Here is a 14,954-nt window from a genome sequence, read left to right as displayed (position 1 = left end):
AACTTATAGTATAATAATGAACATAACATAGCACTGTTTAATGTAAAAATATTTACTTTTACAAGAACTTTTTGGTCACTAAACTACCCCTGCAATTTTTATTTAGCACCAAGTTAACGGCGCCCCTTTTCTTTCACTGGGGCTGAATCTCAAACGGCTCCCTGCTCCCTATATAACGCACCACGTAGGAATTTAAATACTGGCTCCTGCAACCAGGAGTGTATAATATTGGTAATAAATAGTCATTTGATATTCATCCATATTCAACAAACAGTGCACTGTTGGCTGTAGAAGCTAGAATTTCTAAACTTCCCTAGCGCACTATTTAGGGAGTATGGACAGAGTCGGTTTATGAGGAGCCTGGCCACTTTTTTTAAACTCCTATAACTCGAGTATAAAAGCTCTTAAAATTATAACAGCAGCGTTAAAATGTTTTATGCTGTTCAGTGTTCAGGAGTGTGCGCAGCATTGCAGAGATTATTCCGTTAACAGTACAAGGATTTTTCGTGGCGCTATGATACAGAGTTCAGTTACTGTGAGGCGGTCGGTGTGTGTATAGACCACTGTAGTCGTCGTCATTCTGTAGTCTTCGTTATGCCCATATTAGGAACTCAGGGTCTAAGCTTCATTGAATTTTCCCGTTCCACCTTAAATGGCGCAGCAGTTCAGAACGTGACTGCTGCACCATTTAAGGTGGAATGGGAAAATTCGAACAAGCAGCCGGCGAAAAAGAAGCTGACTTCAGCTTCATAGAGGGTTGAGAGTCATGATATGAGCAAGTTTCTCTGAGTAACATTAAATTATTTTTGCTGTTTCACAGAACTAACAGGTCAGTATTTTGTCTTGTTTGCTAATGTTTGTGATAGCTATAGTCGCAGCTGCTGCACTATTTAAGATGGAACGGTAGGATTCAAACAAGAAGCTGCGAAAAGGAGCCAAATTCAGCCTCATAGCTTTAACACGGGTAGTATTTTTGATAAGGAGCTTATCAAAATATCCTACGTAGAGGTTTTATTTACGGGTATACCTGTAATTATGCGCTACAGTAGAACGTTTCGATAACGTAGCACAGCTCGTCAGAGCACCGGCACAGCCCGCCTTAGTTTCGTGTAGCTTAGTGACATCAAATTGATGCGCAGTAGCTTTAGCTCGCATGTAGCAATATCAGTATTAAGGCTCTTTAACGACCTCGTAATTCAGAGGATCCAGTGGTATTCGGGAGAAAAATGTTCACAGGACAAAACGTATCGGGTTCTGAACATTTTTATTTAACACAGGGGGCGATAGAGGCGATTTTTCAAAAACCCTATTCATTCTGGCCATAGAGAAATGGGGCTTAGACCCGGAGTTCCTAATATGGGCATAACGAGGACTACAGAATGACGCATGACTACAGTGATCTTCGAACGCGGCTCCGCTAATCAGATTTTAGGACCGGAACTGTCCCTTTTATAGGGAGTGTTTTGATGCTCTGAGACGCAATACAAGGCTGCCAATCAGAACAGAGCTCATTTACATATATCAGTCTTAAAGGCACAGTAACGTAAACAGCCTGTTTAATTGTAAAGGATAGGGACAGATTTGAAATGATCATGTAGAAATGAATTATGGCTGTTTCTGATGGACAAAACCTCAAAATGTTGTAATTGCACTTCGGAAATGAAAAATAAACTATAACAAATGTTTAAGATTAGGCTCTTTAACTTTCTGATCCAATGAAGTTGGAAAAGCAGCATGAATGAGTCCCTTTGTCTTGATATTCTATTTCTATTGTGTAAATTGACAATTAGTACAAATAAAAAAACAAAACAAGCCAAATATAAGTGAGCATCACTGAAGCTTTTATCGCATTTTTCCTCCACAGAAACAAAAGTGTTTTAAAATGTTTGTGAGACGTTTTAAATATGCCTTTCACTGTAAAATGTTTTTAATATCAAGCAGCGTAATTTTATTTTTAGGGTTATTATTTTGAAACGCCAAAGGAAGCCTTGCGTCTTTTATTTTGAAAGTCTTCAAGTGCGGAAGAAGTGCTCAGTGTGTCATTCACATATGGGATGATTTTCTCTGAGTTTGTAGGAAACTAAGAATATAATTCAGAAAAAAATGTAATTAAGATTTAACTGTATTTCTGAAGTTTTTAGTTATTATTATATTATTAAGGTGTTTTTTTTGCGCTGTGTTAATCAATAATGCGGAGAGTGACTCTGTTTATTAACGGAACCTCCCGGAATGGAAAGGTAAATAAACAGACATCCATTTTTCTAATATCTCAACTTTTATATCAGATAAAAAAGAGGGTTTCTTGCTGAACTCTTAAACAGGCATGACGCTTAAATTCACTTATTTTTCTCACTTATATTTTCCGTCCCACCTTGAAAGGTCCTACTGTTATGTTCTAGAGTCTGAGGCACCATTTAAGGTGCAACGGTGAGTTAGGATAAGAGGCTGGCTGGTGGGTCAGTAACTGTGTGGCTGTTTTTAAGGTGGTCGCGGTTTACGGCTCTCTGGCTGATTTATTATCTGTAGCGAGCGCCAAACTGGGAATCAAAGCTGCGAACATCTTTAACTCTAAAGGTGGATTGATTGACGACCTCGCTCTGATCAGGTAAGAATCACTTTAATTAGCTGATTAGTTCTTTATAAGAGTTTATCAGGAGGCAGTACATTAAAAGTCTTTGCTTTGTTTAGGGATGATGATGTGCTTTATGTGTCTGAAGGAGACACTTTTGTTGGTGAGTTTAAGGACCCCGCCCCAGTAATGTAGTAACATTATAAAATACATGTTTAATCCTGTGATTAATTTGTATAATGTTGTATTTTTTAAAGCCCCTCTTCGAGACCCGGAAGTTCCACACTTTAACGCTCACACTGATTGGCTGACACTGAATGTGGGCGGGCGCTGCTTCACCACAACCCGGTAAACATTTAAAAGGAATTTCCGGTGATTTTTTAAGAAATTCTCCATAATTAAGTGGTTAACGTGTAAACAGAGTCATTCAGAGTGGTTTGGTGTGAAACGCTCCGTTCTAGAGAAACTTACCGAGTCAGAATTGTTCACAGTGGTGGTGATAGGAACCAGACATCCACCTCTAAAAGCTCCCTCACAGAAAGTTATCACATGAAATGGTTATGAATTCACTGCATGATGTCTAAGACACTGTTTTACAATAGTTTTAGGAACTTAAAATCCATTCATGGTGGAGGGATACATGCAGGGTTCTGTGAGACAAAATAGTCCCCAAAGAAAACGTCTTTTTTCAGATTTTCCACTATTTTCCCATTATCAACATTCCATGTAAACGTCAGAAGACACGTAAAGGTTCACTGGTGGTTTTGTATAGTAGATAAAATGTCCATATTTGTGTTGTAGTCATGGCGACCCCTGGTTCCTATCACCACCACTGTAAAGAAATCTGACCAATTTCACACTAAACTACTCTGTTTACATCTCACACACTGAGTTATGGGGGAATTTTGAAAAACAGGTGGACGCACTCTGGTAGAATGTGTAATGTCAAATTGTCTGAACGCTGCTGTTCTGGTTGAAGCTGATGGTTGTTTTATCAGGAGCACGCTGGTGAAGGAGCCGGAGAGCATGCTGGCCCACATGTTTGGAGATAAAGGTGAGGTCTGATTCAGAGTGATGATTTACTCCAGGAGATCTGGTTTGTTCTCTGTTGTGATGAGTTTGTGTTCTGCTGTGTTGCTGCAGATGTTTGGGGGAACAGGCAGGATGACTGCGGTGCGTATCTGATTGACCGCAGTCCAGATTACTTTGAGCCCATTCTGAACTACCTGAGACACGGCCAGCTCATCGTCAACGACGGGATCAACCTTCGAGGTGAGCTTCTTAAGCTTCTTTAGCATGAGCTCCATACATGCCTGTTTACACCAAGTTTAAGTTTGTCAGACAAAATAAAAGGACAGTTACAGACTGTAGTCCATCTGTTTCTCTGCATTTTTTAATTATTTATATTGTTATTATTATAATTATTATTAAGAGAATAAGTGATAAATGTGCGGTTGATTGCTTTCAATAACATAATTAAAAACTCTCACCTAAACAACACAATCAAACAGACTGACCACAGGCTGAGGGTCAACACGCAGTAAACCCGCTCTGAACGTCAGTATCATTAAATATTCTTCTCTTCAAATCATCTTTACGCTCACAGCTTTATCACAGCAGCTTTCTGTCGCACAGCTTTTATTTTGAAGTTCTGAGATGAGGAAGTTGGTGAAGTTGGTGGATTTTACTGAATGTGGCTTTTTCCAGATAATCTTTAGCTACGTTGCTGTTTGGAAGACAGTAATTTATTATTCATGAAACAGTAATTAATTAATAATAAATAAATGTATTTCTCTCAGGGGTTTTGGAGGAGGCTCGTTTTTTTGGGATTGAGCGTCTCGCTGAGCAGCTGGAGGCCGTTATCAGGGTAATCTGCTTATTGTTCTTTTAATATACAGGTTGAATGGATGTGTTATGAAAACATGCTGTAACTGATCTATTGTTTTACTGTCAGAATTCGCAGCCTGCTGATGATCACTCTCCCATCTCCAGAAAAGAGTTTGTTCGTTTTCTGCTCGCTACGCCGACAAAGTCAGAGTTACGCTGTCAGGTAGACCTCAGATATGACATTACTCTTAGTGTTAGAATGTGACTGAGTGTTTTACCTCATTTGGTTTTACTACATTTTACTACATTTTACTACATAAACCTCTAAATTGTGAACTCCTAAACCATAAAACCCCTAACCCTGACCCCTAAATAGCTGTGTCTGTGTTGAAGTGAGCAGAGTGTGAAAACTGTGGTCATTTTCAGGGTCTGAACTTTAGCGGCGCTGACCTCTCGCGGTTGGATCTGCGCTACATTAACTTTAAGATGGCGAATCTCAGCCACTGTAACCTCACACACGCCAACCTCTGTGGAACCAACCTGGAGCGAGCTGACCTGTCCAACGCCAACCTGGATGTAAGCTCAGCGCTTAAGCGACCTCAGCAGGTGTCAGAGGTGCAGAGCTCTGTGTGTGTTGTGCTGTCGTTGATGTTTTGTTCTTCTGTCTGAATGTTCAGGGAGCGAATCTGCAGGGAGTGAAGATGCTCTGCACTAACGCTGAGGGAGCTTCGCTGAAAGGCTGCAACTTTGAAGATCCTGCTGGACTCAAGGCCAATCTGGAGGGTGAGGATCACTTTAACTTGTAAACTAATTTTATAATTCCAAAAACATTTCCTTACTGTTTACTATGAGTCTTATATGTTTGTAATATTTAAATAATTTTAAGAAATAGTCATACTGTTTGTTTCTACTGTATTTGTAATTCAACTACAAAATATTTAATTTCTTCTCATTTTTATTAACGTTCGGCTTTTATTTTTGAGTGAACCTCAGCATATTTGATCTGAATGTGTGTTTTCTGTTGAAGGTGCTAATCTGAAAGGAGTTGATATGGAGGGCAGTCAGATGACCGGTATTAACCTCCGGGTGGCGACACTGAAGAACGCAAAGCTAAAGAACTGTAACTTGCGAGGAGCCACGCTGGCCGGAACCGATCTGGAGGTCAGAACACAGTTTTGCCTTTCCACCACCGGGCAGCGCAGTGCAGTCAGACCTGGCAGCGGGATTAATGCAAAATCAACGTCTTTACTTAACGAGCAGTGGCCATCAGGCTTCATAAATGTTTTTAATAACTATTTGATTGTTGATTTTTGTCAACATTAACATCACAGCACAACACCACAGAGTCAGAAATATAACAGCTAACCAGATATTACAATACAAATATTAACTTTAATGAACAGCAGTGTCCCAATACCAGCCACACATGGAAACCAAATAAACTGTAAAGTGCTTTTTATCCAGTTCAAATCTAAAAGCAATTAACTCACAAACAGAAAGACGCTGTTGCTGTCGCTAATCACTGTTCTTACACAGCACTACAGCACTGCTGCTCTGTAGTTTTTCCCCCTTTATAACGTCAGCTCAGTGCCACAGATCCCAGCTTCACTCAGAAGAGCTATAGCCATCCTGATGGAGCTGACTCTCCACGTGCTCCTTCTGTGTTTGCTTAAAACGTCTCTCAGTTTAGAAAATGAGTTTTCACATGTTGCTGTGATGCTCCAGATGTTAATCTAAGAGTCTGCTGTCTGTACACGATGCTCTACTGTGCGACTGGAATGATATCTGTTCAAAACACTGAGTTGTCCATCTTTTTTCGTCCAGATTAGTCAATTTCAGTTCCGAATCTGTTTAGTGAGCTAAATGAAATCTCTTCCACGATTGTTTTTGATGACTGCACTGTTGGGATTTGCATTGAGGCAGGGCTGATGGCTGGTGGAATGTTGTAGAAGCTAGACATTAAAAAAATTGAGTTGAAATGACGGGCCTTATTTCATCAACAGAAAATGAACTAAACTGAGGGCAGCACGTAGTTATGGTGTCTAAAAAGACTTGCTCATCTAGAAGGTTCATGTAATTAATGTGACTGCAGTTTGAAAAGGCCACCCTGAAGAATAAATACAGACAAGTAAAGTCTAAGTTGCAAGACAAATAACACAAACACAGAGCTAGGGGGTCACAGTATTCCACCCGAGGGGGTGTGGCCACCTTGTTCCTCTGGGTGTGGTGCAGGACCTGAGTGCAGCACGGTTATAAATCTGTGATTATGGATTTTGTTGTAACTTCCCTGCTGAGTAACCGATGCTGAATATCACTGTCTAGACTTACTTTCAGATCATAAATATAATCTCTACAATAATGCTAGTTTCTGTGCTCCTGCAGGATTCTAGATTAAACAGACATTTGAAGCGTGTAACAGACATTATCATATATCTATGCTTGAATGTATCAGTGTTACGGTGACTCCTTCAGTAAAGTCCTGGCATAGAGCTGCTGCCACTGTTTAATATTCCTAACAACTACGGCAACCGCGACTACGACTCCTAAAAATGTCCCCTTAACTCAACTTTATTGGAAGTTTGACTACAAAACACACCCTGAAACCCTAAAATGTCCCCATAACTCAGCTTTAATGGAAATTCAACTACAGAATACACACTAAAACCTTAAAATGTCCCCATAACTCAGCTTGAATGGAAATTAACTACAAAACACACACTAAAACCTCAAAATGTCCCCATAACTCAACTTTAATGGAAATTCAACTACAAAACACACACTGAAATCTTAAAATGCCCCCATAACTCAGCTTTAATGGAACTCAGCTTTAATAGAAATTCAACTACAAAACACACACTAAAACCTCAAAATGTCCCCATAACTCAACTTTAATGGAAATTCAACTACAAAACACACCCTGAGACCCTAAAAATGTCCCCATAACTCAACTTTAATGGGAATTAATCTACAAAACACACTGAGACCTTAAAATGTCTCCATAACTCAGCTTTAATGGAAATTCAACTACAAAACACACCCTGAGACCCTAAAAATGTCCCCATAACTCAACTTTAATGGAAATTCAACTACAGCACACACACTAAAACCTTAAAATGTCCCCATAACTCAACTTTAATGGAAATTCAACTACAGCACACACACTAAAACCTTAAAGTGTCCCCATAACTCAGCTTTAATGGAAATTCGGCTACAAAACACACACTGAAATCTTAAAATGCCCCCATAACTCAGCTTTAATGGAAATTCAGCTACAAAACGCACACTGAAACCTCAAAATGTCCCCATAACTCAGCTTTAATGGAAATTCAACTACAGAATACACAGCAAAACCTTAAAATGTCCCCATAACTCAACTTTATTGGAAGTTTGACTACAAAACACACCCTGAAACCCTAAAATGTCCCCATAACTCAGCTTTAATGGAAATTCAACTACAAAACACACTGAGACCTTAAATGTCTCCATAACTCAGCTTTAATGGAAATTCAACTACAGAATACACACTAAAACCTTAAAATGTCCCCATAACTCAACTTTATTGGAAGTTTGACTACAAAACACACCCTGAAACCCTAAAATGTCCCCATAACTCAGCTTAAAACCTCAAAATGTCCCCTTAACTCAAGTTTAATGGAAATTCAACTACAGAACACACACTAAAACCTTAAACTGTCCCCATAACTCAACTTGAATGGAAATTCAACTACAGAACACACACTAAAACCTTAAAATGTCCCCATAACTCAGCTTTAATAGAAATTCAACTACAAAACACACACTAAAACCTCAAAATGTCCCCATAACTCAACTTTAATGGAAATTCAACTACAAAACACACCCTGAGACCTTGTCCCCATAATTCAGCTTTGATAGAAATTCAGCTCAAAACAGCTGCAGTAAAGGGGAACACACATAACACACACTGCTCAGGCTCTACTGTTTTCCTGCTAGCTAACTGGGCTACTGAAGCTCGTTACCTTACGTCCCCCAGAGTACTTCAAAATAAGGCTGCGTTCACATTACCAGGTTGAAGAGGCACAAATCAGATTTTTTGCCCTAATGTGACTCAGATCTGATGTTTTCAGAGCTGTGCGGACCCATTAATCTGATCTTTTCAAATCCGACCTGAGCCACTTTCATATGTGGTCCTAGATCGGATGCGTATCCGATTCATGGCCATGCGACTTTAATGTGAACGCTCAGATTGAATTTCATGTGCTTTTTTTCCACTGCGCCATCATTCAGCGTTACCGTGGCAGCAGCACCGAATAGAAGTTAAAGCCTGTAAATGGTGGAAAAGCAGCACATCTCACCTTTTTCACCTTTGTCTCACTCTAATTTTGAACAGCTGAGAGCTGATCAAACCTAATTATCTTCATGGTGAAGGACTGTTCTGCTCGTTTGTTTGTTTGCTGATGATGAAGGATGTGCGCATGCGGGTCATTTCAGGACGCCAGTTCGTTCACATTAATGACAGATTTGAATCACTTACCTAAACGAGTGCGAACCATTGTGTCAGAGAGATTGGATTTGAGCAAAAAATCGGATTTCAGTGATGAGGCTTGTAATGTGAATGTAGCCTAAGAGTCCCGGACCAACTAAAAACACGGTGCCCAACTACACTCAACCAAAACAAGAACAATGTTATTTTTAAACTGAATACAGCCTCATGTGTCTGATGCCACAATATGTAGTAATTAAACAAAAATTAAAATGAAACAAGAATATGTGGATTTAATGTTTGTTTAAAACAGATTTTTACAGTTCTGGTCAGTATTCACATTCACTCAGTGTGTTTTAAACAGGTTTGGACAGCAACAAATATCATTTTTGTTATTAATCTTGTGCATTAATAATTAGTGATCGTGAATCTAAATGTTAAAATGCTAAATGCATTGTGTAATACAGATTATTACAAAAAAATCCCATTTTTGTTGTTTTTCTTTTTTTATGTTTTAAATGTACAGTGATGTGTGATGTTTCAGATGCGCAGTGAGAGCAGTGTGATGTTTCAGATGTACAGTGAATGCAGTGTAATGTTTCAGATGTACATTTGAGTGCGTAGTGATGTTTCAGGTGTGCAGTGAAAGCAATGTGATGTTTCAGGTGTGCAGTAAGTGCAGTGTAACAGCAGTGCGTCTGTAATATATGTTGTATGTGTAGCTGCAGAGTTTTTGGAGTAAAGACGTGTTGGAGGTGAATTGGAGACAAACTGACTTTTACCTTTATAAATTTCTTTTTTTTTTTTTTATAATGCAGAACTGTGACCTGTCCGGCTGTGACTTGCAGGAGGCGAACCTGCGCGGCTCCAACGTTAAAGGGGCCATTTTTGAGGAGATGCTGACGCCCCTCCACATGTCCCAGAGTGTCCGATAACTGGAATATCTCCACTTTTCGTCCCTTCTATCCTCTTCTCACACTGACCACAGCGGTTCTGTCAGAGCTCTGACTTTTCTAACCAGTGAAAATCAGAAATGGACACTGCAGTTGCGGATGGTCTGTTGTTTCAGTGTTTACAGTGGAGCTTTGGAGTGTTAGCTCAGTTTAGCTGTAGATGAAAGTTTTTGTACAGAAATGTTTAATACTGAACTGCATTATTTTAAAGAGTTTTTTCTGTTTAAAGTCAATTCTGTGACCAAAACTGTGAACTGATTAAATGTAAGTTAATGGATAAAACATTTTGTCTGCTTTTATGTTTGCGTTGATAGATGTTATGTGATAGTTTTGTGCTCCTGGTCTCAGTAAAATGATTAGAGTGGATTATTTTGCCTCACTGGTTTAGATGTCCATATGCCACTGCTACTGCTGGCTGTTTTAAAAGTGTTTAAGTAAAGTGGGCCTCATCATGAAACACAAGCAGAACAAATTTGTCTTTAAATCAAGTAACTCGTATGGGAACAAGCTTGATCTGGATCCAGCACCTCGTTCAAAACCAAGAAAATCACAATAATATTTTCTACAAACAGCTTACACAGTGAGTAGGAAGTTTTAGGCACCTTAGAAAATATTTTAAAAAGATGTTGGTCTGGGCAGTAAGCTTTTGCTGGCTTATATAAACCCTAACGTTAGTTTCCATCCAACACCTGCTTTACCTAATCAGTTCTTCATTAAATTAAATCAGGTGCTGCTGATGGAACTGGACAAATGAATCTGAAGGCTGGAGAGCAGCGAAAAGTCAGGAACCAAACCTGTGTTCTTTTAACCTGCATATTCAGAACTTTGCTGACAAACATGTTCTGACTGCTGTATTTATGTTCATTAGTTCTTATTCTGTTATATATGGGAATAAAAAATAACACTTTTTTTTTATCCAGATAAATAGTTTGAACAGTTTGGTCAGGGGATTAATACATTTGCACAGTATTGTATATTGCATAATAAAATGTGGAAAGTGAACTAAAGTAGCACCGTGTCACCACACTTTAACTTTTAACTCCAGTTTGGTTGCGTCAGCGTCAGTGTGGTTTTTATTACTGTTTATCACTCACGGGTCCTTCAGCTCAGTAACTCTCAACTAAAACACTGGCTTCAGTTTGTTAACTACTCAATGTTAGAATCTGTTTAAACAAACTCATGTATGATAGAACTTTCAGTACCCTAGAACCTTCTTAACTCACTGGTTATTTTAAGATCCGTCTTTGTGGGGAAATCTCACCCCGAAAAAAAAAAAACACCTCCTTTAACAGGATTTTTGTTTGAATTAATTTTATGAATTTTTCATATGGTTGTGTATGTATGAAACATATAATCAAAATAAAAGAGATTTTCCAAGATGTTTATGAACCACAGAAACATATTTTTACTTAAACATTTAATAAACTTACAGAGGATTGATGGAAATTTCTGTAGTCCTTGTTTAGGATAGAAAACCATGAAATTGTCATTAAAATGACACTTTCTATAGTTATAGTATTTTATAATATTTCTTTTATCAAAGAGGAATATAAACCTGTTTTTTCTCTTTTAGGTCAAAAATGTATAGAAAATTAGTGTATTTGAAATGACACATTTTATTTAAAAACAGTTTGTAATATTTCTGTTGTCCAAAACAAACAAGTTAAAATCAATGTTTTTCCATTCTTTATGTTTGAGAAATTATAATTTTAACTCAAGCTTATGTATCCCAGGATCCCTCACAGCCTCACTCTGTATTGTGTTGAATAAAACAGGACCAAGAGGGAATCTGCATCGGTTTATTCTGCACAAGAGTTTTCACAGAGAAAAGCAGATGGCATGATTAAAACCGATCATGAACTTGAACTTATTGCAAAATAACATTGCGAACAATAAACATGAAACAACCATAGGCATCATGTATTGTCTAGCTAACATGGCTTTCTGTTGCTAGCAGTGTGCAGGGCTGTATTAAGCTTATTTTTACCACAGAACATCACAAAAATCGAATAAACACATGGTTTGCACTGAAAAATCACTGTTCAGTTTTGTTGCTGACATAAAAAGTCTAGACTATTGTTTTTTGTTGTTGCTTATATACACTATATTGCCAGAAGTATTCACTCATTCTTCTAAATCATTGAATTCAGGTTTTCCAATCACTTCCATGGCCACAGGTGTATAAAACCAAACACCTAGGCATGCAGACTGCTTCTACAAACATTTGTGAAAGAATGGGTCACTCTCAGGAGCTCAGTGAATTCCAGTATGGTACCGTGATCGGATGCCACCTGTACAACAAGTCCAGTCGTGAAGTTTCCTCGCTACTAAATATTCCACAGTCAACTGTCAGTGGTATTATAACAAAGTGGAAGCGATTGGGAATGACAGCAACTCAGCCACGAAGTGGTCGGCCACGTAAAATGACAGAGCGGGGTCAGCAGATGCTGAGGCGCGTTGTTTAAATTAGCATTTAACTAAAAGTTTAAATTAGCATTTAACTAAAACTGAATGTCTCGTAGTGTTTATCTTGTAATTTAATCTTCTTCATTTTCTTCTGATTCTAATTATGTACTAATGATCTTTTCTATAACTATGTTTTATCACCTGTCTGTAGAGCACTTTGAGCTGCCACCGGCATGAAAAGTGCTATATAAATAAAATTATTATTATAATTATTATTGTGCGCAGAGGTCGCCAACTTTCTGCAGAGTCAATTGCTACAGACCTCCAAACTTCATGTGGCCTTCAGATTATTTCAAGAACAGTGCGTAGAGAGCTTCATGAAATGGGTTTCCATGGCCGAGCAGCTGCATTCAAGCCTTACATCTCCAAGCGCAATGCAAAGCATTGAATGCAGTGGTGTATAGTGCAACCACTAGACGTGTTCTCTGGAGTGACGAATCACACTTCTCCATCTGGCAATCCGATGGACGAGTCTGGGTTTGGCAGTTGCCAGGAGAACGGCACTTGTCTGACTGCATTGTGCCAAGTGTAAAGTTTGGTGGAGGGGGATTATGGGGTGGGGTTGTTTTTCAGGAGCTGGGCTCAGCCCCTTAGTTCCAGTTTTAGGAGCTCTTAATGCTTCAGCAGACCAAGAGATTTTGGACAATTTCATGCTCCCAACTTTGTGGGAACAGTTTGGGGATGGCCCCTTCCTGTTCCAACATGACTGCGCACCAGTGCACAAAGCAAGGTCCATAAAGACATGGATGAGCGAGTTTGGTGTGGAAGAACTTGACTGGCCTGCCCCTCAACCCGAAAGAACACCTTTGGGATGAATTAGAGATTGTGAGCCAGGCCTTCTCATCCAACATCAGTGTCTGACCTCACAAATGCGCTTCTGGAAGAATGGTCAAAAATTCCCACAAACACACTTCTAAACCTTGTGGAAAGCCTTCCCAGAAGAGTTGAAGCTGTTATAGCTGCAAAGGGTGGGCCGACATCGTATTAAACCCTTGTCACCGTCACTGAAGTTCATATACGTGTGAAGGCAGACGAGCAAATACTTCTGGCAATATAGTGTATGTCAATATAAACTTTATACAATTAAAAGGGCAAATGAAAACAGGCTACCTTGCACGTCAGAGTGCAAAAGAACAAAAGGGCGAGACTGATGCTTCAGTTATTTTAGCCTCTGAATGCCCAGCTGACCACTCTTTTAAAATAAATGTGCTTTGTGGCTAATTGACAAAATGGTGAATTAAGTACAGCGGAAACCATCTATTTATAGATATATTAATTGAATGCATGTTAGTAAAAACATTCCAGTCAGTATTAATCCTGCTACACTTGTGTAATATTTCTATAAATTTAAAACTAAACCAAACATGGTTGATTTCTATAAAATAATAGTTTGTTTTTATTTACTTTTTTACAAAAGGGTGCAGAGAAATCATGTAATTCCTAATATTATGCAGTGTTTTTTAATATTTAAGTGTACCTTTTCTTCATATTGTATAACTTTTGCAAAATTACTTTGTTAAATTATGAAATAGATAAATGACAAATTCTGAAACTTTATTAAAATCGCAGGATGCCAGGTGGTTGACTCCAAGACTCTGGAAGATAGGCCTGCGTAATGCATCTTGGGTGGAGGTCCAAGCAGGCAGGTAGCTTTCCTTGGAATTCCAGGCTGGTGTTACCCTGAACACTGAAATCTTTTTGCAAAGATACCAAGCTTCTACCACTTTGAGCCCCATTGGGGTTGCACACCAATGATGTGATGCACATTAGCCAGATTTCAACCAAACTCTCCCTCTGACCCTTATTGGCACAGTACCTCCTCCAAACTCCACATAGTCGACTGGGAGGCCATGATAGGTGAGTTATTAGCTTTGTGATTTAACCCACTTTGTTTAATAGTTTAGGGTCCCATATTACCAAAATGTCCCGCCACATAATAAACCACTGTTACCGATATGGACAAAGGTCATATTTCCTTGACCTTTGAGCCTAGAGCTACCAAATTGAGAGGTAGATAGCATATCAATAGGCAGACAAAAATTACCCACCGCATGGCTTGATCGCACTTATATTTGAAAAGATATTCCTTAAGTCTTGAGTTTTGCAAATCAGGAACCAATCAGATGTGAATATGCAAATGAGTGTTGAATTTATGAGTGTGGAACTTGCAAGTATTCCTGTACCTATGGAATCTAACCCCAACATGCTGGTTGGGTGTTACATTTTGTCAGGTTTGGTGGTCCTAGGACTTTCCCCCACCTCACTAGTCTCTTTTATGTCAACTTCTGCCTATTCACAGCCTAGGCTGCCATTAAAGTTACTGTATGGTTGAGGCTGTATCTCCTTGACCTTTCATGCTACAGTCACCAAATTTAGAAATGTTTAGCATTCCAGTTGGCTGACAACATCCTGTATGTTTGGTGGCTCTACGACTTCTTCCCTTTAGCCCTAACTCTAGTGTTAAAGTCAATGCTTGTCCTAATCCTAACCATAAATTTCATCTCAACCTCAACTCAAAACCTAGTATCAAACCTAACTTTGATCCCAAATTCAAACATTTTCGTAATCCTAACCCTAACCTGTTCCTGTATGTAACCCTTGTCCAACTTAAATTTAACCCTTGTCCTAAACCTAACCATAAATTTCATGTCGACCTCAACCCAAAACCAAAATCAAC

At 38.9% G+C, this 14,954-nt stretch overlaps 1 protein-coding gene across 1 annotated transcript; it reads left to right on the top strand.

Moving 5' to 3' along the window:
* Positions 1 to 1,990: 1,990 nt before the first annotated feature.
* kctd9b (potassium channel tetramerization domain containing 9b) lies at positions 1,991 to 11,174 on the top strand. The gene is made up of 12 exons (XM_036595500.1): positions 1,991 to 2,237; positions 2,484 to 2,605; positions 2,689 to 2,732; positions 2,827 to 2,917; positions 3,568 to 3,623; positions 3,713 to 3,841; positions 4,369 to 4,436; positions 4,524 to 4,619; positions 4,823 to 4,972; positions 5,074 to 5,179; positions 5,424 to 5,557; positions 9,677 to 11,174. The coding sequence occupies exons 1-12, from the start codon at positions 2,190 to 2,192 to the stop codon at positions 9,791 to 9,793; spliced, it is 1,161 nt and encodes a 386-aa protein (XP_036451393.1). The 5' UTR covers positions 1,991 to 2,189; the 3' UTR covers positions 9,794 to 11,174.
* The last annotated feature ends 3,780 nt before the right edge of the window (positions 11,175 to 14,954 follow it).

Source organism: Colossoma macropomum, unplaced genomic scaffold (genome assembly GCF_904425465.1).
Source record: "Colossoma macropomum unplaced genomic scaffold, Colossoma_macropomum, whole genome shotgun sequence".
Taxonomy (NCBI): Eukaryota; Metazoa; Chordata; class Actinopteri; order Characiformes; family Serrasalmidae; genus Colossoma; species Colossoma macropomum.
Note: the sequence above shows the minus strand (reverse complement) of the source record. Positions and strands in the feature narration are given on the sequence as shown.